The 21,220-nt window shown below is 53.3% G+C and overlaps 1 protein-coding gene across 3 annotated transcripts; it reads left to right on the forward strand.

Annotated features, from left to right (window-relative positions):
- Nucleotides 1–5,359: 5,359 nt before the first annotated feature.
- Nucleotides 5,360–19,587, forward strand: Cdv3 (CDV3 homolog). 3 transcript variants are annotated; one of them, XM_042666008.1, is made up of 5 exons: nt 5,360–5,752; nt 6,356–6,432; nt 15,310–15,455; nt 16,334–16,493; nt 16,937–19,587. In XM_042666008.1, exons 1-5 carry the CDS (start codon nt 5,444–5,446, stop codon nt 16,947–16,949), a joined length of 705 nt encoding a protein of 234 aa, XP_042521942.1. In that variant the 5' UTR covers nt 5,360–5,443; the 3' UTR covers nt 16,950–19,587. The 3 variants fall into 3 exon arrangements, with proteins under 3 accessions (XP_042521942.1, XP_042521941.1, XP_042521943.1); XM_042666007.1 differs by having other exon boundaries at nt 5,361–5,752; nt 16,934–19,587; XM_042666009.1 differs by lacking the exon at nt 5,360–5,752 and having other exon boundaries at nt 6,357–6,432; nt 16,340–16,493; nt 16,934–19,587.
- The last annotated feature ends 1,633 nt before the right edge of the window (nt 19,588–21,220 follow it).

The following is a 21,220-nucleotide window of genomic DNA, read 5'->3' on the forward strand; positions in this document are numbered from 1 at the left end:
GTGTGTGTGTGTGTGTGTGTGTGTGTGTGTGTGTGTGTGTGTGAGAGAGAGAGAGAGAGAGAGAGAGAGAAACAGAGAGAGAGAGAGAGAGAGCGCACCAGTACTGGGGCTTGAGCTCTGGGCACTATCCCTTGGCTGGTGCTCTACCACTGAAGCCACGCCTCCACTTCTGGCTTTCTGCCGGTGAGTCGGAGATGAGGAGAGTCTGGTGGTTTGTCTGCACGGGCTGGTTTTGAACTGCGATCCTCACATCTCGGGCTCCTGAGTAGCTAGAATGACAGGCGTGATGCACGCTGGTGTTTGATATGACATTTGATAACAGTGGGGCCTGCTTGTAGTTCCAGCCACTCAGGAGGCTGAGGAAAGATGAATCCTTTCAGCCCCACAATTACAGGCCAGTCTGTGCAAACAAAGGACCCATTCATGTGGCTAAACAAACAGCAAATGGGATCCTCGTGGGGGGAAAGGGGGAGGCCAGGAAGGGGGAGATCATACATCTGTGACTCTGTTTACCAAGCTGTGTGTAGGGCAGGGAACGCCGTCTCTCAGCTCTTCTGCTCAAGGCCAGTGCTCTACCACTTGAGCCAAGGCACCACTTCCAGTTCTCTGAGCAATTTATTGGAGATAAGAGTCTCACGGACTTTTCTGTCCCGGGGCTGGCTTGGAACCACAATCCTCAGATCTCAGCCTCCTGAGTAGCTAGGATGACAGGCGTGAGCCACCAGCACCCGGCCAGCTGTCTTTAAATTTATGATCATTATTGGTGTTTTGAGCTGAGATTACAGACATGTCACCGTACTCTAATTCCCAACATCAGTTATTTTATATGAAAGGAGGAGTGAATGGATGAATGGGCTTGAACAACATATAGATAATAAGCATATCATAGACATCAAATATTGCCTCTCCCCCCCACAAAAGGGTCTGGGGCCTGTGAAGTCACGAGAGACACCCCAAAGCGAGAGCAGCTCAGGCCAGGCCGTCATCTTCCTCACCACCTAGAAGAGAGGAAGCCATACCTCACACCTGCCATCCTAGTTACTCAGGAGGCTGAGATGTGAGGATCACAGTTCAAAGCCAGCCCGGGCAGCAGGGAAATCCATGAGTGGAGCTGTGGCTCAAGTGGTAGAGAAAGCCAGCCTTGAGGGGAGAATAAAACACACACCTAGGGGACAGCACCCAGGACCTGAGTTCAAGCCCTGGTACTGGCAGAGAGCAGAGAGACAGAGACGGAGAAACAGAGAGGCAGAGACAGAGAGGCAGAGACAGAAGAGAGAAGAGAAAGGGGTGAGAGGAGAGGGAAGGGAGGGAGAGAGAGGGGAGAGTCAGCCAGTAGGAATGATAGGATTCTGACGCTCACTTCCAGCCAGCATGAGCTACATTCCTGCAAGCTGAGCACGAGTGGAATTTCCAGCCTAGGTAGCAGAATGGAACTTAGAACAAAAAGCTCAGCAGAAAAGAACCCAGGGACAATGGAGCCCAGGCCCCCACTGCCCTGGGCCGGCTGTTGAGTTCATAGAATCTCGGTGTGGAGGCCTGGGCCTCTGTTCAGACCGGATGAAGAACCTTCACAACACAGGCTGAAAAGAATCTGGGGATAATCTGAGTCAAAGCCAGCCCTGCCAGGAAAGTTCATGAGAATCACACACACACACACACACAGACACACACACACACACACACACACAGATTTCCCACCAGGGAAGGGAGCAGCTTGGTGGAGGATGGACTTAAGTACAAGACAATGACAGCTACACAGACACACTGGCATCTCCGCTGGCCTGACCTGAGTTTCTTCTTCGTGATCAATCACACTGACAAACTGTGCTAAGAAATTCTGCTGTGTCGGTCTTTAATGGCTGTTCTTTTGCTCTGCTATTTCTCAAGACATTAATTTCTTCAAGGATGTATTATTGATGAGGACCAATGGCCTGGGAGCCATTGTCATCTAGATCTTGTAGATTAGAAGGAGTTGAAGGCAGGATCCAGAAATCACTCAGTTTTGAGTAAGGTGCACATGGTCTTAAAAAATAGGAAAAAAAAGCTGGGTGCCGATGGCTCATGCCTGTCACCCTCGCTACTCAGGAGGCTGAGATCTTGAGGATCACCATTTGAAATCACCCCAGGCAGAGAAATCTGTGAGACTCTTATCTCTGAATAATAATGAGTCAGGGGCTGGGGGAAGTGGCTCAGTGGTAGAATGCTTGCTGAGCATGCATGAAGTCCTGGGTTCGATTCCTCAGTACCATATACACAGAAAAAGCCAGAAGTGGAGCTGTGGTTCAAGTGGTAGAGCACTAAACTTGAGCAAAAAGAAGCTCAGGGACAGTGCCCAGGCCCAGAGTTCAAGCCCCACTACCGACACACACAAAAAATTAAACACAACAATTTCGATTCGAGATATTAAAGGAAGGTAGGGGTACTGGGTGGGCAGTACTAAAGTTGGCTAGCATCACAGGTAGGTGACTGGTGTCACAGAAGGTAAGTTACCTACATGCCCAGCCTGAGGAGCTGGGAACAAGTCTCTGTGTGGGAAGTAACATACTGACCAAGGCTAGCTAGGTTCCTTGAGACACTTCAATGACGTTGAGAAATAAAATCCTGAATGGCATGGGTTAGTGGCTAGGTAGAGGGCAGGACTGTTCAAAAGGGGGGATACCAAGAAGACTCGCTATCTACCCCCTGGGACTAATGACATTTCCTGAAGTGCTTGTGACAGCTTTCCCTTGCCCTTTGGAGGAAGTGGACAGGTTACACGCATGCACAGATCTCATAGATGGATGGATGGATAGATAGATATGATAGTTTATTTTCTAGTGTCCAAAGACATTGAGCTGGGAAAGCCAGGTGTAGCCTGAGTATTTTGGTTCCTACTGCTATGACATTCCATGTCATTTGCCTCCTTTTTTACCTATTTTTTGGACGGTCCTGGGGCTTGAACTCTGGGCCTGGGCACTGTCCTTGAGCTCTTCAGCTCAAGGCAAGTGCTCTACCATTTGAGCCACAGCACCACTTCTCGTTTTCTGTTGGTTAACTGGAGATGAGTCTCAAGGACTTTTCTTGCTAGAGGCTGGTTTTGAATCGAGATCCTCAGATTTCAGCCTCCTGAGTAGATAGGATGACAGCATGAGCCACTAGTGCCCGGCTAGTTGTCTCCTTTTTTTTTTTTTTATCAGGCATAGGAGCCAAGGATAAAGTTGGTATTATCTAAATGCAAGGGTGGGACATACTGTGTGTTTGTGTGTGTGTGAATGTGTATATGTGTATGCAAGTCCTGGAAGTTGAACTCAGGGCCTGGGTGTCATTGTGGCTTTTGTGCTCAAGGCTAGCGCTCTACCACTTGAACTACAGCTCCACTTCAGGTTTTTTTTAGTTAATTGGCTAATTTGGTTGATTGGAGATGAATCGCACACTTTCCTGCTTGGGCTGGCTTTGAACTGGGATCCTCAGATCTCAGTCTCCTTGTAATCTAAGATTACCGTTGTGAGGCACCGGTGCCCAGATCTCATCTATCAATAATAAAACCAGTTGACATTGTTTTAAGAAGGGAAGGAGGCCCAGGCCCAGAGTTCAGGCCCCACGACTGGACCCAAAAAAAAAAAAAAAAGAAGAAGGGAAGGAGGAGCTGCAGCGCACATGTGTATCCTAACTACACAGGAGGCTGTGATCTGAGGCTCCAGGATGAAAGCCAGCTGAAGCAGAAAAGTCTTGTAAGACTCCATTTCCAATTAGCCGGCAAAGTGTTGGATTGTTCCAAGTGGCAGAGCACAAGCCATGAATGAAAACACCAAGCTAGAACATAAGGCCCTGGGGGCAAAGTCAACCAACCAACCAACCAATAAATGAGGGAGAGAGGTGGTGAATTTGACAGTGACTCCCTCCCACCACTTGGTGTTTTTATTTAAATCGTCTATTGGCTCATGTCAGTTATCCTAGCTACTCAGGAGGCTGCGATCTGAGGATGATCGTTTTGGAAGCCTCTGTGCTCCGATTAACCAGCAAAAAGTTCCCAGTGGAGTTGCGGCTCCATGGGTAGAGCGCTAGAGCAAAGGGGCAGTCACCAGGCCCTGAGTTCAAGCAACACACACACACCCTAAAAATAAGAATCTATCTCTGCTGGGAGTGTGGCACAAAGGTCAGAGGTCTCTGTTGGGTTCAGGGCTGAGCATGGGATACCAACCAGCTCACACTCCCTGTGTAACTGGTGCCTCCCCCCCCTTTAGTATTTATTTGCAGTGCCAGGGATGGAACCCAGGGCCTGGCCTGGTGCTCAGCCAGCCCTACCATTGAGCCCAGCTCTCCGCCTCCATCCCCTTATTTGTTGGCAAGAACCAAGGGGGGTCGGGGAGGGCTGGGAAGGTGGCTCAGTGGTAGAGTGCTCACCCAGCATGCATGAAGCCCTGGGTTCGATTCCCCTAGTACACAGGAAAAAAGCCGGAAGCGGTGCTGTGGCTCAAGTGGTAGAGCACCAGCCTTGAACTGGAGAGCTCAGGGACAAGTGTGCCCAGGCCATGAGTTCAAGGCCCAGGGCTGGCGCGCACACACACACAGAACTAAGAGAGAAGCTGAGGGTCGCATCCGTTTACCCGGGCCTGGCAGGGCCCTGCCCGGTGTACACACCAATCGGTTCCTGCGGATCTCCCAATTGATTAGCAGGTGGGACGTAGCTCTAGGCCTGTGGGCACACACACGTGCGGCTCCGCGCATGCGCGACCCGCCCGCACCTCCGGCCCCGCTGGGGTCCTGCCTAGAGCCAAGTCACCAAAAAGCCTGCCCACGAGGCAACACGCTCGGCCAATCAGGAAGCCGGACTCCGCGAGTGACGTCACTTCACTTTGCATAGATGCCTCCGCCTCTTCCCGGCTTCCGCACCCTCCTCTTCTTCCCCGCCCCCCCCTCCGCTCCGCCCACCGCGGGCGGGGGATTGTCACCTAAGCGTTTCGTTCCGCCAGCTGATTGGCTCGTCGCTCAGGCCCCGCCTCCGTCTCCTCCCGCCCAACCCGCCCTCCGGCGCGCCCACAGCGGCGGGCGGAGCTCAGCACGCAGGCGCGGCGCGGCCTCTCTCTGCTGGTGGCCCGCCCTCCCTCCTTCCCCTTCCCTCCCCTCCCCGCCCCCTCTCCCCCTTCCTCTCCGGGCCTGCGCGCGCGGCTTCCTCCCGCACGCGCCGCCGCCGCCGCCGCCGCCAGCCGGGCTCTGTGGTCGGAGCCTGCGGCCCGCGGCTGTCCTCCTCCCCACCCCCGGCCCGTCCGTCCGTCCGTCCGCGTCCGTCGTCGCCGCCGCCAACGCCGCCTGGGCTCGGGCGCGGGGGCGCGAACCCCCCCACGCGGCCGCTTCCGGGGCGGGCGCTGAGGCGTCGGCGCGCCGCGCGGGCCGCGTGAGCTCGGAGCCCCGCGGGCCTCGCCCGCCGCCGCCGCCGCCCATCCGGGCCGGAGAGGCCGCGGCCATGGCCGAGACGGAGGAGCGGAGCCTGGACAACTTCTTCGCCAAGAGAGACAAGAAGAAGAAGAAGGAGCGCAGCGGCCGGGCGGCGGGGGCCGCGGGCGCGGCGGGCGCGGCGGGCAGCGCGGGCGGGGGCGGCGGGGCGGCGGGCGGCGGCGGGGCCGCGGGCGCCCGGCCGGGGGACCAGGCCGGCGGGGCCGCGGGCAGCGCGGGGACCCGGCCGGGCGACCAGGCCGGCGGGGCCGCGGGGACCAGGCCGGGCGACGGCGCGGGCGGCGCGGGCTCGGGCGGCGCGGGCAAGGCCGCGACCAAGGTGAGGAGCGGGGGGGGGGGGGAGCGGCGGGGGGAGGAGGGGGGCACCCCAGGGTCCCGACCCCCCCCCCCCCGCCCCCCGGCGGTGCTGGGAGCCCCAGCAGTGGGCGCGTTCAGATCCAGGATGATGATGATGATGAATATTACTAATGAATACTTCAATCCGGGCATTTATGGGGGGGGGGCTCTGGATTCTTCTTCATAAAACCCGATGAAGACACATTAATAAAAGGTCTTCCCTCCCCCCCCCATCTCGAGCCTCTGGAAACATTTTGAACTGGCAGGATTGTTCATCTTCTTTTTTTTTTTTTTTTTTAAATGGTCAAATTTCCTCGTTCCCGACTTTTTCCGAAGAGTTGGGGGGGGGCGTTGGAAGCCGGCCGGCCATACAAGCTTTCCTGGTGGTTTTATCTCTTCCCTGCCCTCCCCCCCCCCTCCAGCAGAGAGGCTGGATGATAGTTGGATTTCACTTAAGTTAGCTTAAGATTGCAGATTCTTAGCCTCCCGACCCCCACCTCCCCCCCCCCATAGATCTGCGTCGCCATTTGCTTCCATTGATCTAATGGTCTATTATTCCCCCCCCCCCCCTTCTCTTTTTCCTCAGGATGAAGATGAGTGGAAGGAATTTGAGCAGAAAGAGGTTGATTACAGCGGGCTACGAGTCCAGGCAATGCAGATAAGGTCAGTGTGGAGCTATAAACAACCCTGTTTTAAGATAGGGTATTGGGCACTGGGAAGGTGGCTCAGTGGTAGAGCGCTTGCCTTGTATGCTTGAGGCCCTGGGTTCAATTCCTCAGCACCACATAAGCAGAAAAAAGCCAGAAGTGGTGCTGTGGCTCAAGTGGTAGAGCACTAACCTTGAGCTAAAGAGCTGAGAGACAGCGCCCAGGCCCAGAGTTCAGGCCTCAGGACTGACCCCCCCCCCAAAAAAAAAAAGGAGGGTATTGGGCCCAAGTTTGGCTTCCTTTCTCTCCACCTCTCCTCCTCCCTCCCCCCTTTTTTGGCAGAGGTGAAGGCTGAGCTCGGCCTTGCACTTGGCCAGGCAAAAGTGCTCTTCCACTGAGCTAAATCCTCGGCCTTCCCCCACCCCCCTTAAAAAAAAATCCAAAGCAGAATCCTGGTAGTCTTTCAACTTCCATGTGCTTACTAGGGCTGGAATGGTTTGGCTACTGCCCCTCCATGAAGTCAGCTCTTCTGTATGCTCTTGAAATGAGTTGCCAGCTCAGGAATTCTCCGAGAGCTCACCTCCTTTCACCTCTGCTTGGTTAGGTTTTTTTTAATTTGAGATCAAGAGAATGGACTGTGTCATTTTTAATTTTGGGGGGGTTGGGGGAGCCTGGCACCAGGGGCTTTGAACTGGGGCTTCATGCTCAATAGACAGTCAATGTAGTAATAAGCTACTCCTCCAATGACATTTTTTTTGTGCTGGTATTGGGGCTTGAACTCTGGGCCTGAGGAAGGGGAGGGCCATCCCTGAGCTTTTGAGCTCAAGGCCAGAATCCTATCATTTGAGCCTCAGCTTCACTTCCGGCTTTTTGTGACTAATGGGAGATGAGTCTCAAGGAGTTTACTGCCCAGGCTGGCTTTACACCGAGATCCTCCGGATCTCAGCCTCGAGTCGATAGGATTAAAGGCCTGGGCCACCAGAGCTTGGCTTTGCAGCTCCATTGTTAACTTTTAATACTGGTGGTTGAACTTAGCTTTTTGGCACTGTGTGTGTGTGTGTGTGTGTGTGTGTGTGTGTGTGTGTGTGTGTGTGTGTGTGTGTGTGTGTGCGTGTGCGTGCGCGCGTGTGTGTGTGTGTGTGTGTGTGTGTGTGTCTTTGGCAAGGGGAGGTTAAAAAACAGTATGGATATTTTTCAGGTTCTCTCCAGTAAGCAAATTAATTAATTTGTAATTGAAGCCTAGGTACTTGGCAGAGAAAGACATTTTTTTATTCACTACCTTCACCTCCAAGGATTTTGACCACTATCCTGACCGTAGATTATATTTTTTTGGAACTTCATAGGAATAGAACCATTAAATCTTCCATAGCTACTTTTAAAGTTCAAGGAAATGGATTTCAAAAGTTGGATTGGAGCTGGGCGCCAGTGGCTGATACCTGTAATCCTATAGCTTACTTAGGAGGCTGAGGTCGGGGATCGCCATTTCAAGCTAGCCAGGGCAGAAAATCGCCAATAAACTACTCAAAAGAGCCAAAAGCGGCACTGTGGCTCAAGTGATAGTGCCAGCTTTGTGCACTAAGAGGCTCCCAGGTGCTGAGTTCAAGCTCAGGACCAGCAGAGAAAAAAGAAAAAAAATTTAACTGGTTGGTTTTAAGACTTAGAAATTAATGTGTTTTAACAAGATGGGAGTCCTTTGTTCTTTGTTGAATATGGAAAATAAAGGCAGGAATGGTTCGACACACCTGCAATCTCAGCGGCAGGAGGATGCTGAGAGGTTACAGGCCAGCCTGGGATGTAACAATATCCCTTGTCTGAAAAACCCAGACGTATTTTGAGGGGCTTGTAATTTGGGTAGGAGGTGAAAATAGTCTGTTACCTTAAGGTAAAAAAAAGTTCTTGCTGGGGCTGGGAAGGTGGCTCAGTGGTAGAGCACTTGCCTTGCATGCCTGAGGCCCTGGGTTCAATTCCTCAGCACCACATAAGCAGAAAGAAAAAAGCCGGAAGTGGCGCTGTGGCGCAAGTGGTAGAGCGCTCGCCTTGAGCTGAAGAGCTGAGGGACAGTGCCCAGGCCCAGAGTTCAGGCTCTACGACCGGACCCCCCCCCCCCCCCCCCAAAAAAAAAAAAAAGTTCTTGCTGGGCACCAGTGGCTCACGCCTGTCATCCTAGCTCTCAGGAGGCTGAGATCTGAGGATCATGGTTCAAAGCCAGCCATGGCAGAAAAGTCCCCATGAGACTTTTACCTTCAATTAACCATTCAAAAGCTAGAAGTGGCACTGTGTCTCAAGTGGTAGAGCTCTAGCCGTGAGCACACAAGCTCAGGGACTGCACCCAGGCTCATGAGTTCAAGCCCCACAACCAACCAAAAATAAAATTCTTGACTTCCAGTTTAAAGAAATAAGATCTCAGTAAACTGCTATCTTTGAAATTCAGCCAGAAATTCAGCTGAAGGAAAAATACTTCCCTTAACTGAAAACTCTCCTTTGACCTCGATACCATTTATGGTTCGGAATAACTTTTAGTGAAAAACCAGAGGTTTTTCTTTTTTCTTCTGAGATAGTTTCAAACTCACCATCCTCCTTTCCCAGTCTCTTGGATGGCTGGGGTTACAGGCATGCACCACCACACTGGACTTCAGAGATTAAGTATATTTAATACCTCCCACGGCCAGGCCCTTAGGTTCTTGCCTGTCATTTTGTGAGCTTACCAGGATGAAACCACCTGTTTGTAATGGGAAGCTTTCAGGAAGTGCCTTTTCACTCAGTGTTCTTGTTAATACTGTTGATTTCCCAGCCACTTGTTGGTTTCCTTTGTTAGCTGCTTTTGAGAAGGTGTCATATCTGTTCTAGTTTAATTTCTCCTGGGGCTTGGCCTGTAACAGCTGGCAGGGGTGCGGATGGCGAGGCTCCTGTCATGACGCTGTTGTGGCTGTGTGAGTGTGTGGCGGTTGGTGGTAAAGTTCGACTTTCGTGACCTGGACTTTGAGAGCTCAGTGGTAGAGAGGAAGGGTAGTATTGGACTGTGAAGGGCTTTCAGAACTCCGCACGGCCGACCATTGATTTTATTCTGATTGTTGGCTCTGAGACCAGATCTCAGTGTGTAGCCCAGGATGACTTCAAGCAGTCTGATCTTTTCTTTGCCCTCCTAAGTGCTGGGTTGCATGGGCAGGCAGCGCCATGCATAGCTGATCTGTGGCCTTACTTTGCCCTCGGTGCTGTGGAGCAAACCCAGGGCTGGAACATGGCTAAGTGAACGCTCCACCACCCAGCTCCTCCCTCAGCCCTGACTTTTAATCTCCTTCTAAGAGAGGGGGAACTCTTGGGATTCAAGGGATCCCCTTGTACTTTGAAGTACTCCAGATGGTAAAGTGTTGAACCGAGGAAATCTCGGTTGGTCTGAGTATTTGAGTACAAGTGTTCTGTTTGACCTAAAGTAGACTGGCCTTTATGTTGGAGCCCCTGGGTGGCCATTGTGGACATTTTTCACTGACCTCAGTTGGTCTTTTTAGTTTAGTTTTTTTTTTTTTTTTTTTCCAGAGCCAAGGATGGAGCTCAGGGTCTTGCCCTTGCTAGGCAAGTGCTTCCCCTGAGCTCTCCCCACCCGACCTGCTCACGTGTGGAACATTCCTTATTCAGGAAACTTTGTGGGTCCTTACATGGTGGAATCTGGAGTCTGTAGTTCCATCACCCCTTCTGAATAGCTTCTAGAAAGGATTGAGTGGGAAACCATTTCAGGTTTTATAATAGTGACCTCAACTGTCAACTTTGTTTGGTCCTGGGAATTGAAACCCTCCCCTCCCCCCAGGCAGGGCCTGTAGGCCAGACAAATGAGCCACATCCGTAGCCTTTTATTTTTATTTTTGGTCAGTTGTGGGGCTTGAACTCTAGGCCTGCGCGCTGTTCTTCATCTCAAGGCGAGCGCTCTACCACTTGAGCCACAGCACCACTTCCGGTTTTCTTGTGGTTCATTGGAGATGAGTCTCACGGACTTTTGTGCCCTGTGTGGCTGTGAACCATGATCCTCAGGTCTCACCTCCTGAGTAGCTAGGATGACAGGCACGAGCCCCTGGCCATCTGTTCCTAGCCTCTTTTAATTTGAGATAGTCCTGCTTCAATTGTCCAGTCCTTGAACTTGATAGGTGGAGCAGAAAAGCCTCAGACTTGCGGTCTTCCCTTTATTAAGAAAGGTGACAAGGCTGGGAATGTGGCTTAGTGGTAGAGTGGCTTGCACGAGACCCTGGTTTCAATTCCTCAGTACCACACATGCAGAAAAAGCCAGAAGTGATGCTGAGCAAAATAAGCTTAGGGACAGTGCCCAGGCCCTGAGTTCAAATCCTATGACTGACAAAAAAAAAAAGCTGACAGTAGGTTGGGGGTGTCCTTGATCGGTGGAACATTGTACACCATGCACCAAGCCTGGCCTCTGTCTCCAGCACTGCCCTGCCACAAAAATCTCTTGCTGATGGTGAGACTCAACATGGCCCGAGTCTCAGAGAAAAGAATTGTTAGTTCAGAGGTAAGTGGTAAGCAGGTAGGTTACATAATGGGTAGAGTTGATTATTTAGCAAAAATGTGGGCTTTCAGGAAAGACAAGTGGTTTGCACTTTGCGTCCACAGCTTCACGTTTGATTGACTTTGGGCAGCAGGTCAGTCTGTGTGTTTGGCAGTATAGTATTGGCCATTGAACTGGGGCCTCAAGCTTGCAAGGCAAGCAAGCTCCCAGTCCATTTTTCTACCTCCCTCTTTCTTTCTTTCTTGTCAGTCATGAGGCTTGAACTCTGGGCCTGGGCGCTGTCCTTCAGCTCAAGGCGAGTGCTCTACCACTTGAGCCACAGCACCACTTCCAGCTTTTTCTGCTTATGTGGTGCTGAGGAATCGAACTCAGGGCCTCATGCATGCAAGGCAAGAACTCTACCACTGAGCCACCTTCCCAGCCCCTGTCTCTCAGCTCTTTAGCTCAAGGTGAGTGCTTTACCACTTGAGCCACAGAGCCGCTTCCCGCTTTTTCTGCTGGTTTTATTTGGAAATAAGAGTCTCACAGGCGGAGCGCCGGTGGCTCACGCCTGTCATCCTAGCTACTCAGGAGGCTGAGATCTGAGGATCACAGTTCAGAGCCAGCCCAGGCAGGAAAGCCCGTGTGACTCTTTTATTTCCAATACACCACTAGAAAAGGGGAAGTGGCACTGTGGCTCAGGTGAGTGGTAGAGTGCTAGCCTTGAGCTGAATTGTGCAGGGACAGGGCCCAGGCCCAGAGTTCAAGCCCCACGACCAACAAAAAAAAAGTCTCATGGTCTTTTTTGCCGGGACTGGCTTTGAACCGCAATCCTCAGATCTCAGCCTCCTGAGTAGGTAGGATGACAGGCGTGAGCCACCAGCGCCCGGCTGTCTGTGGGACTCTTATCACCAATTAATCACCAAAAAAGCTGTACGTGGAGCTATTGCTCAAGTAGTAGAGCACCGGCCTTGAGAAAAAGAGCTTAGGGACAGTGCCTGGGCCCTAAGTTGGAGTCCTAGGATGGTCACAAAAACCAGCTAGGCACTAGGATGACTAAAACTTGGTGTGAGTGTTGTGTTGCTGGAGGGACCCAATGGATGCCTCTTGTGGCTTCATCTAAGCTTTGGAGCAGAAGTGTGGAGAAGGGAAGGAGGCTTTGGTGGGGTGGTGATTTTTTTCTACAGTTTAGTCTGGTTGGTTTCCTTTTTGGGGACAAAGTCTCCCTGGGTGTCCCAGGCTAGCCTCGATCCCACTGTTGTATTCTTTATCTTTGGGACAAGAGAGAAGGAAGTTGACTTCAAATGTCTTCAGGTTTTCAGTCAGTAATTTGAAGTTTTGTGGTTCTTTTTTGGGGGGTGGGGGTTCCTGGGCCTGGGCGCTGACCTGAGCTGCTTTTGCTCAAGGCCAGCCCTCTTGCCACTTGAGCCACAGCTTCACTTCCAGATTTTGCTGTGATACATTAGGACTTTCCTGCCTGAACTGGCTTCAAATCATAATCCTCACATCTCAGCCTCCTGAGTAGCTAGGGTGATAGTCATGAGCCGCCAACACCCAGCCAGTGATTTTCTTCTAACTTTGCTTCACAGACCTCAGAAGAGCTGTAAGAATTGTGAAGTCCTAGTATTATCGTACGTGTGCTTTGCACTCAGATTCTCTACTGTAGCCATGTTTTCTCTGCCGCCTTCACTGCGTGGCGTAGTTGGAGAATCTCCATGATCTACAGTGATCTCCCTGGCGGTTTTCAGCCTAAATGTCCATTTGGGAAGGCCCCCCCCCCCCATCTACTACTCCGTATGCCTCGGTGCTAGCCATGCTTAGCACGCTTAGCAGGCGTGTTTGGGGGCAGCGCTCAGTTGCTCACTGTATTGGAGGTGAGTGAAGCCGCTGAGGTGGTTCTCTCGCAAGCTGGCGATGGCTTCCTGCAGGCCCCGTGGCCCCCTCTCTCCCATCCAACATGGATTTTGGAAAGACAGTTACACAATGTACAGTTGTCATGTTTCAAGCAGGGATCGAGTTCTTGAGAGTCCAGGGATTTTTTTTTAGGATACTTGTTGAGAAATCTTAGATCTTTACAAACCCTTGGCTAGAGCAAGTGCTCCCTTGGTTTTTTAGTTGAACTCGGGGTGGGGGGGGTGGGGGTTCTACTTGCGGGGCGGCCGCCTTCAGCCCTTCAGCTCCCGCTTTGAAGAGCTGACTCCAGAATCCAAGCCTCCCTTCCCGGTAGCCGTGGTTTTTGAGACTGCTTGTGTGCTGGGCCTTGTGCTCTAAGATGCAGGGAGCTCATTCCAAGTGCCGGGGCGCAGACAGAGCCGCAGTGAGGCCCGCCGAAGGTCATCAGACATTTTAACCTCTGCATTTTCCTGTGGCTCTGTCAGGTGAGGAGAGGGACAGCCCACCGGGCCCCGGCTGCGCAGCCTGCGCAGCCGCCAGTCCCCAGCGGGCCGGGCCCCGCCTGGGAGATGCCCAGCTTGTCAGGCCTTTCTCCCGCTGCTTCCCTGTTGTTGGGGAAGGGTTAGAGTGCACGTGTGACTGGTGTGAGGTTAGGGGGACAGAATGTCTTCTCCTTACTTCGTAGACTGATCAGCTTCCTAAGGAAAATGAGCTTCGTCACTAGAATAGCTTGGGTTGATCTTGCGCCTGTGTAGGACAGGAAGAGGCCCTAAAATGTGAGTGCCAGCTTGTGCTGTGCGGAGGACCCCCCCCCCCCCAACTTGGCGCTCGCCCGGAGTGAGTGGTGGGGTGCTGATGCCCCAGCCAGTCCTTTGGAGCCTCTGCCTCTGCTGTCTGCTCCCACACGCACTCCAGCCCCCCGCCGCTCACCACACAGAGCCCCACTGGTGGAAGTGTTGAGGTGAATCTAATACAGTGGCGAGCGATATAAACAGTTTGGCTAGTGAAAAGCTGCCTATTTATTAACTAACTGGGTTCAAACACTGAGTTTTAACCCAATTATCTTCTGCAGAAATAGGCACCATGTGTGTGCTGGCTTCCGCATGGAGGGTTGACACTACTGAAATATGCAAATAGAAAGTAGAGAGGGCGTGCGTGCAGAAAGCTGCTGCCCGGCCTGCAAGCAGGCATGTAGGTGAGGCGTTCAGTATCTTTTGAGCCGTACTGGTTTATGTTTTTGTGCCAGTCCTGGGGCTTGACCTCAGGACCTGGGCGCCATCCCTGAGCTGCTTTTGCTCAAGGCTAGCACTCTACCACTTGAGCCACAGCGCCACTTTGGTTATTTTCTAGTTATGTGGTTGGTACTAAGGAATCGAACCCAGGGCTTTCTGCATGCTAGGCAAGCACTCCACCACTGAGCCACCTTCTCAGCCCTGAGCTGCTTTCTTTTGCTCAAGGCTAGCACTCTACCTGTTGAGCTACGGCTCTACTTCCAGCTTTTTGGTATGGTGGCTACTTCGAGGGAAGAGTCTCAGACTTTCCTGCCTAGGCTGGCTTCGAACTGTGATCCTCAGAATCTCTGCTTTCTGAGTAGCTAGGATGACAGGCGGGTGCTTGGCTTCTGTACATTTTTTTTTTTTTTGAGTAGGTGACAGCTGTTTGGCAGGAGCTACTCTGAGGATTTGGGGGTGCTAGGTGGTAGTGGGGGGAAATGTCAGTGCTGGGGGAACCCCGGCCTCGGCTTGCTTTCCTCTGTTGGAATGAAAATTGTTATTTTGCAAATAAAATTATATCTTTCAAAACCCTTCATTTGCTTACTAAAAATACACTCGCCATAAATGACAGTTTGTACATTCTCGTACTTGAAAAAAATCTCACCATAGTGCATGCAAACCGTTTCCTCGGCATTTCTTCTCTCCCGGGGCTGCCAGGTCTGGAGCCTGAACTTGGGGCTGTGAGGTTGTCTCCCCACAAGGTGTTTTTGGTTCAGTGAAGGAGGTGGAGGGAGGGGTGTGGTCACCACCATTGTTCTTTAAACCTTCTCAAAAGTAGGGGCGTCCTTACTACACATGAAGTCGGTTGGGGGGGGGGCGTGGAGTCCCGGGGAGCGAGGTGGATAAAGTTCTTGCTCCCATCTCCCTTTTCCAAGCACTGGCCCAGGCTTTGACGAGGTTACACGTCTGTGCCAGAGCCACGCTTCGGGGGTTTTTGTTTTGTTTTTTTGGTCAGTCCTGGGGCTTGAACTCTGAGCCTGGCGCTGTCCCTCAGCTCTTCAGCTCAAGCCGAGCGCTCTACTGCTGGAGCCATAGCACCACTTTTGGTTTTCTGGTGGTTCATTGGAGATCAGAGTCTCAAGGACTTTCCTGCCCGGGCTGGCTTTGAACCACAATCCTCAGTTCTCAGCCTCCTGAGTAGCTAGGATGACAGGCATGAGCCACTGCGCTCAGCTCTACATCTCAGGGTTTTTTGGTGGGTTGTTCAAGTCCCCTGTTGGCTTTGTTTTCCTCACAGTGAGAAGGAGGAGGAGGAGGATAACGAGAAGAGAGAAGACCCCGGGGATAACTGGGAAGAAGGGGGCGGCGGCGGAGGGCTGGAGAAGTCTTCAGGGCCCTGGAATAAAACAGCTCCTGTGCAAGCGCCTCCTGCTCCAGTTGTAGGTAAGCGTGCGAGTCTGTTGTGGGTGAGTGCAGGTGGGGGGCGGGGAGGGGTGCAGCCCCTCCTTTCCTGGGAAGAGGAGTTTGAATATGGCTCTTTAAATTTAGATTCAAATCTTAAACAGAAGGCATTTATTTATTTGGAAGTTCACATACTTTTGTAACTTTTTGTTGTTGTTGTTGTTCATGGGGCTTGAACTCTGGGCCTGTTCTTCATCTCAACGTAAATAAATGCTCTACCACTTTGAGCCAGAGCACCACTTGTGGTTAATTGGAGAGCAGAGTCTCATGGACTTTCCTGCCTGGGCTGGCTTTGAACTGCCATCCTCAGCTCTCAGCCTCCTGAGTAGCTAGCATGACAGGCGGGAGCCGCTGGCGCCTGGCCTAGCTAACAGTTTTAAAAAAGTTACTTTGCTGGGCACCTGCGGCTCCCGCCGTCATCCTAGCTACTCAGGAGGCTGAGCTGAGGATGGCAGTTCAAAGCCAGCCCAGGCAGGAAAGTCCATGAGACTCTGACCTCCAGTGAGCCACTAGAAAACCGGAAGTGGCGCTGTGACACCCAGGCCCAGAGTTCAGGCCCCACGACCGACAGAACAAAACAAAATGGCACAGGCTTCGTGGGGCATGTGTGTGTGTCATCCACGGTGTCGTGCAGCTGCATGCCGCCGGCCGGGCTGGGACGGTGTCCAGGTCTGGGAGCAAAGTCTCCCAGGACTTGTCTCCCACGAGAGGACTGCTCCCAGGACCAACCCCGCAGCTGGGGTTAAGTACCTTCCCTTGGGTCACAGGGCCCAGAGACGCTTCTGTGCAGATTATTTTTTCCCCATAATCGCTGAGCGACAGAGGCTGAGGGTTTTCTCTAAACTCTTGCAACCTATCAGTTCCAGAGCCCCCCGAACCGGCGATGCCTAGTGGTGTGTATAGGCCTCCCGGGGCGCGGCTAACCACCACAAGGAAAACGCCGCAAGGACCCCCAGAGATCTACAGCGACACGCAGTTCCCGTCCCTGCAATCCACTGCCAAGCACCTAGAAAGCCGGAAGTAAGAACGTTGTGTGTACGGGGGTGGCGGCAGGGGCGTGGAGTATGAAAGCCTGGTTGGGGGGGTAGGGCTGCCGAAGGCGGGCAGCTGAGAACGCGGGGGGCTCAGGACGGGGGCTGGGGGTAGGGCCAGGGCTCCGAATTACACTTGAACCTTGTCACATAGCTTCTCCAGGCCCTGGTTCGCCTTTTAAGGCTTGTGAGCGAGACTGGCGCTAGGGAAACTCGCCGGGGAGCGCACGCCGCTGCCGCCCGCGTCTTCCGCCGAGCGGTGCGCGCGGGGCTCGCGCGGTGCACGCGGTGCGCGCGGTGCGCGCGGGGCGCTCGCGGGGCGCTCGCGGGGCTCTCGCGGGGCTCTCGCGGGGCGCGCGGGGCTCGCGGTGCTGTGAGCCGCTGGCGGGCGTGGTTCTCAGCTCTCACATCCGCGTGTTCTCCTTTCAGCAGGTACTTAAAATGAGTGCTACCTGGAGCTAAATGACCACATGCGGCACATCTGCATCTTATTTAGGGACGTGAAGTTTTAAGAGTAAATAAAAGGGGAAGGAAACGTAAATGACATCCGATGGAAATTTTTTTTGAGTGGCTTTTAAAGTGACCCAGCCTTCGGCCTGGTTGAGAGCACCGCACCGCTGGCTTGAACTGAGACCCGCAGCTGGCCCGCACCAGCTCCACCGCTGTCCACACCCGCGCGCGCGAGGCCTCCCGCCCGCCTCTCCTCACCCCACCCAGCCCGACCCGACCCACCCGCTCCACTCCCGCTACCGCTGCCCCACCTGGAAGCCAGGAGAAATCACCGCAGGAGGAGGAGGAGGAGGAGGAGGTTACTTGGAGGAGAGCGATGTTACCTTTACTTCCACATAGACACTGTCTACTCGTTGCTGCAAGTAAAAACCCGCGTGCGGGGCGGAGCGGAGTGAGTGTCTTTCGGTGTCTTCGCGGTGGCCCTAACCTAGGTTTGCAGTGAGCTCGGCTGACAGTTCAGTATTACCCGACCCGCCTCCTTCCAGCCAAAGCCTTAAAGTGTTTGGATGAAGATGTTGCCCGCTTCCTCCCCGCCCCCCGGCGTTCTAAGGGGTGGCATTTTGTTTTTCCTTTTTTTTTTTTTTCTTTTTCTTAATTCAAGGAAGCTATTTGTAAAACACCCTCGTGAAGAGGAAATGTTGATTGCCCGTAGCATTTCTTTTTCCCTGAGGACTGAAAGGAAATGGTGAGGAGCTTTGGAGTGAGTAGAAGACAAATAGAAGTAGGGATGAGGCCCTTCCACGGGAGCGACGCCGCCAGTGCGTGGACCAGCCGAGTAGCGGCCACCCGGGTGACACCCCACTCGGAACAGTCTCCTGCCCCCCGCGTTCACCACCGCCTCGCCAGCCGGGGTCCCCCCAACCCGCTGGAGCCCACACAGCCCGCCCAGGACCCGCTCATATTCAGCCTCCTGGCCTGGGGCACATGGCCGCCGAGGGTGTCGCCGCTGCTCTTGGGTGTGCATTGGAGATGGAGGAATTCTCATTGGTCTGTTGCTGAACCCCCTTTCAGCCATGGCCTTTCACAACCTGCTCCGCAACTTCCAGGACCCCGACCCCGCAGCCTGTGCTCACGGGAACACCGAGCCCCCTGTCAGGTTGACTACCTCACATTCGCTGCGCTTACCCTGGACTTCGCGTGGATCGCCCCTTGTGGGCACCCCGAAACAGCTCTCCCGGATGCCTGCCGGGACTCCTGCGGAAAGCCGGCCAGCCGCCTTCTGATAGTGCTGTAAAGGAGGAAGATTTAAGTGACCTTAACCCCGCGCCCCACCCTGGGGAGCAGCGGGGCGTGCTGTGGCTGCGGGGGACCCCGCCACACGCCGGGCTCCAAGAAACTGAGCTGCGTCCGGCTCATCTGTGTGAGGCTGTGATGTCTAGTGGAAATTTCCAGTTGGCGGCAGCAGCTCCAAGTTAAATTCCACCGAACCTGGGTCCACCACTTGGGCAAAGGGCTGGGAGAGGCGTTCATTGGCTTCGTGCTTTTTCTGTGTTCCACATTAAGGCCTTGCGTTGCTTTGACTTGGAGCGCGTCCTCTGGCTGCTGATGGGTGAAGTCAGCCACCCACCCGAAACACATACATTAGAGTTGTGACGTGTCTGTGAAGTTGCCAGTCTTGAGTGGAACCAAAATAATAGCCTCAATACGGAGCCGTGAGGGGCCCCCCCCTTCCCGGGCCTGTCCCCAACCCTTGAAGAGCCCCCTGTCACCCCAGCAGCTCATGGCGAGTTCCTGTTCTCGTGAGCAGCCTGGGAAGGCACTGGGCGTTGTTCTGTAAGCTCCATGGTTGTCTAGCCAGCTTTGCTCCCCACCTTCGGTGAGGTCGCCATGTTCATTAGGGAGGGCGGGGTGAGACGTGGCGATCGTCGACATCGTCCCCCTTCCTTCAGGAAAGACCCTCTTCTTCCAGGCCACCCCGAGTAGAGTGACGCTCCACAGCGGGATGTGGATGCGGGCGCTTCAGACCCGCGCAGTGGGGCGCCAGGTCCCCTGCAGGCTGGGATGTGATGTGTGGTGTGAGCGCAGGCCTTCCTGGTGAGGCGGCCGGGGTGCTGTCTGTCCGTCTGCCGATGTGTGTGTCGGGTGATGGATTTGGGCGAGTAGCAAAGTCAGCCAGAGTGGGAGGTTGGAAGATGAGAAGCGTAGATTCTTGGTGACATTGAAGACTTCATTTGGGAACCAAAAACCTTAATTTATCTCTTGAACCTTGAGCCACATACTTTTTCTTGAAGCAGGCAGCTGTCCTGCCGCGTTACTTGGGGGGAGGGGGGAGGGAGGAGGCTGGGGTGCTGGGGAGGCTTGTTTCGTGGCCTCCTGTCCTGGAAACCCACAGGCCTGCAGCGGAGTTGAGTCCCAGCCCTCGTCCTGTCTTGTAGAAGATTCTGAAGTGATGAGAATGCACGCGGATGGAGCAGAGTCCCCTGTAGGGTGTGGGTGGGCTGTCCGTGGTGGGCGGCGGTGTGGAGGGGACCGGCCCTGTACCATTTCTTTCTTTGGATTCTCAGGCATGGTTTGGCAGTGCAAGAACTCTGTACCCTTAACAAATTCAATAAAAAAGTAACATACGGATGGTGGCAGTTGGTGTCCTGTCTGCTTGGTGTGGGCGTGTCTTACTGGGGCGCCAAATACAATGGCGTTTGCGTTTCTGAATCTGATTTGCTTTCCTCTAATGACTAATCTTGAGCATCATTGCATGTGCTTGTTGGCCAATTTGCTGACCTTCCTTGTAAAGATTCTAGTTGTGTGCTAACTGCTTTAAAAAACTAAAACCTTTTTTGCCAGTCCTGGGCTTGATCTCAGGGCCTGGGCACTGTCCCTGAGCTGCTGCTTTTGCTCAAGACTGGCACTCTACCACTTGAGCCACAGTGCCACTTCTGGCCTTTTTATTTATTTGGGGGAGGGGCTCCGGTCGTGGGGCTGAACTCTGGGCCTGGGCACTGTCCCTCAGCTCTTTAGCTCAAGGTTAGCACCACTTGAGCCATAGCACCACTTCTGGGTTTTTTATTTTTGCTTATGTTGTGCTGAATCGAACCCAGGGCCTCATGCATGCAAGGCAAGCGCTCTACCACTGAGCCACCTTCCTAGCATTTCTGGCCTTTTCTGTGTGTGATACATGAGGAATCAAACCCAGGGCTTCATGCATGCTAGGCAAGAAGCACTCCACAGCTGAGCCACCTAATCAGCCCTCGAAGCGTGTGTGTGTGTGTGTGTGTGTGGCTGGCTTTAAACTGTGAACCTCTGATCTCGATCTCAGCCTGTTTATTTGGGGGGGCAGCTCCTGGGGCTTGAATGCTGTCCCTCAACTTTTGCTCAAGGCTTGTGCTCAAGGCTTTGCGCTACTCCTAGCTTTATTTATCTTTTATTTAGTAGTTTATTGGAGACGGGTCTCATCGACTGGTTGGTTTTGAGCTGTGATCCTCAGATCTCAGCCTGCTGAGTAGCTAGAACGACAGGCATGCTCCTGTGTTATTGTCCAAGTTCATTCTGCCAAGAGAAAGCCCAGGTACACCAGCACCTGACCAGCACCTGGTGTGGGCGCTAGCGGCTGCAGGTACATTAAAAACCCTGTTCTCTCAGATTGTGAACGTGGCGGGTGGGCAGTGGAGTGGGACAGGAGTGGAGAGAGCGGAGGCTGAGTGTGAAGTGCATTGTGGCAGAATTGGTTAGGAAGTGGCAAAAATCGGGCACGGGACCTGGAGAGTCCTGTGAGCAGGTGGGTTTCTGTGGCCAGGCATTCATGAGGCAATGCCTGCAGAACACAGGAAACTTTTTTTTTTTTTTTTTGTCCGTCAAGCGCTCTACCACTTGAGCCACAGCACCACTTCTGGTTTTCTGAGTGGTTTACTGGAGATCAGCGTCTCGTGATCCTTCCTGCCTGGGCTCTTTGAACCCTGATCCTCAGATCTCAGCCTCCTGAGTAGCTAGGATGACAGGCAGCCACTGGTGCCTGGCTCTTCTCTTGCTTGATGCATCTTCAGGGTCTTTTTAAGATTGTGGCCACTTAGGGAGTTAACGTAGTTTAAGCTTCTTGAAATTACAGCCCAAATGAGATCTGGAGTTCTCCATCATGGACAATACCACACACAGTACCTGAGACTTGATCGCCCAGCTGCTCATTCAGGTGAGTAGAAGCCACTCAACAAAGAATGACCCAAGTGTGGCGTGAGGATGTTCTCCACAGTCTGGCCTCAAATTCATGATCCTCCC

The sequence above is a fragment of the Dipodomys spectabilis genome, unplaced genomic scaffold (assembly GCF_019054845.1).
Source record: "Dipodomys spectabilis isolate Male_0828 unplaced genomic scaffold, ASM1905484v1 ptg000360l, whole genome shotgun sequence".
In the NCBI taxonomy this organism is placed as follows: domain Eukaryota; kingdom Metazoa; phylum Chordata; class Mammalia; order Rodentia; family Heteromyidae; genus Dipodomys; species Dipodomys spectabilis.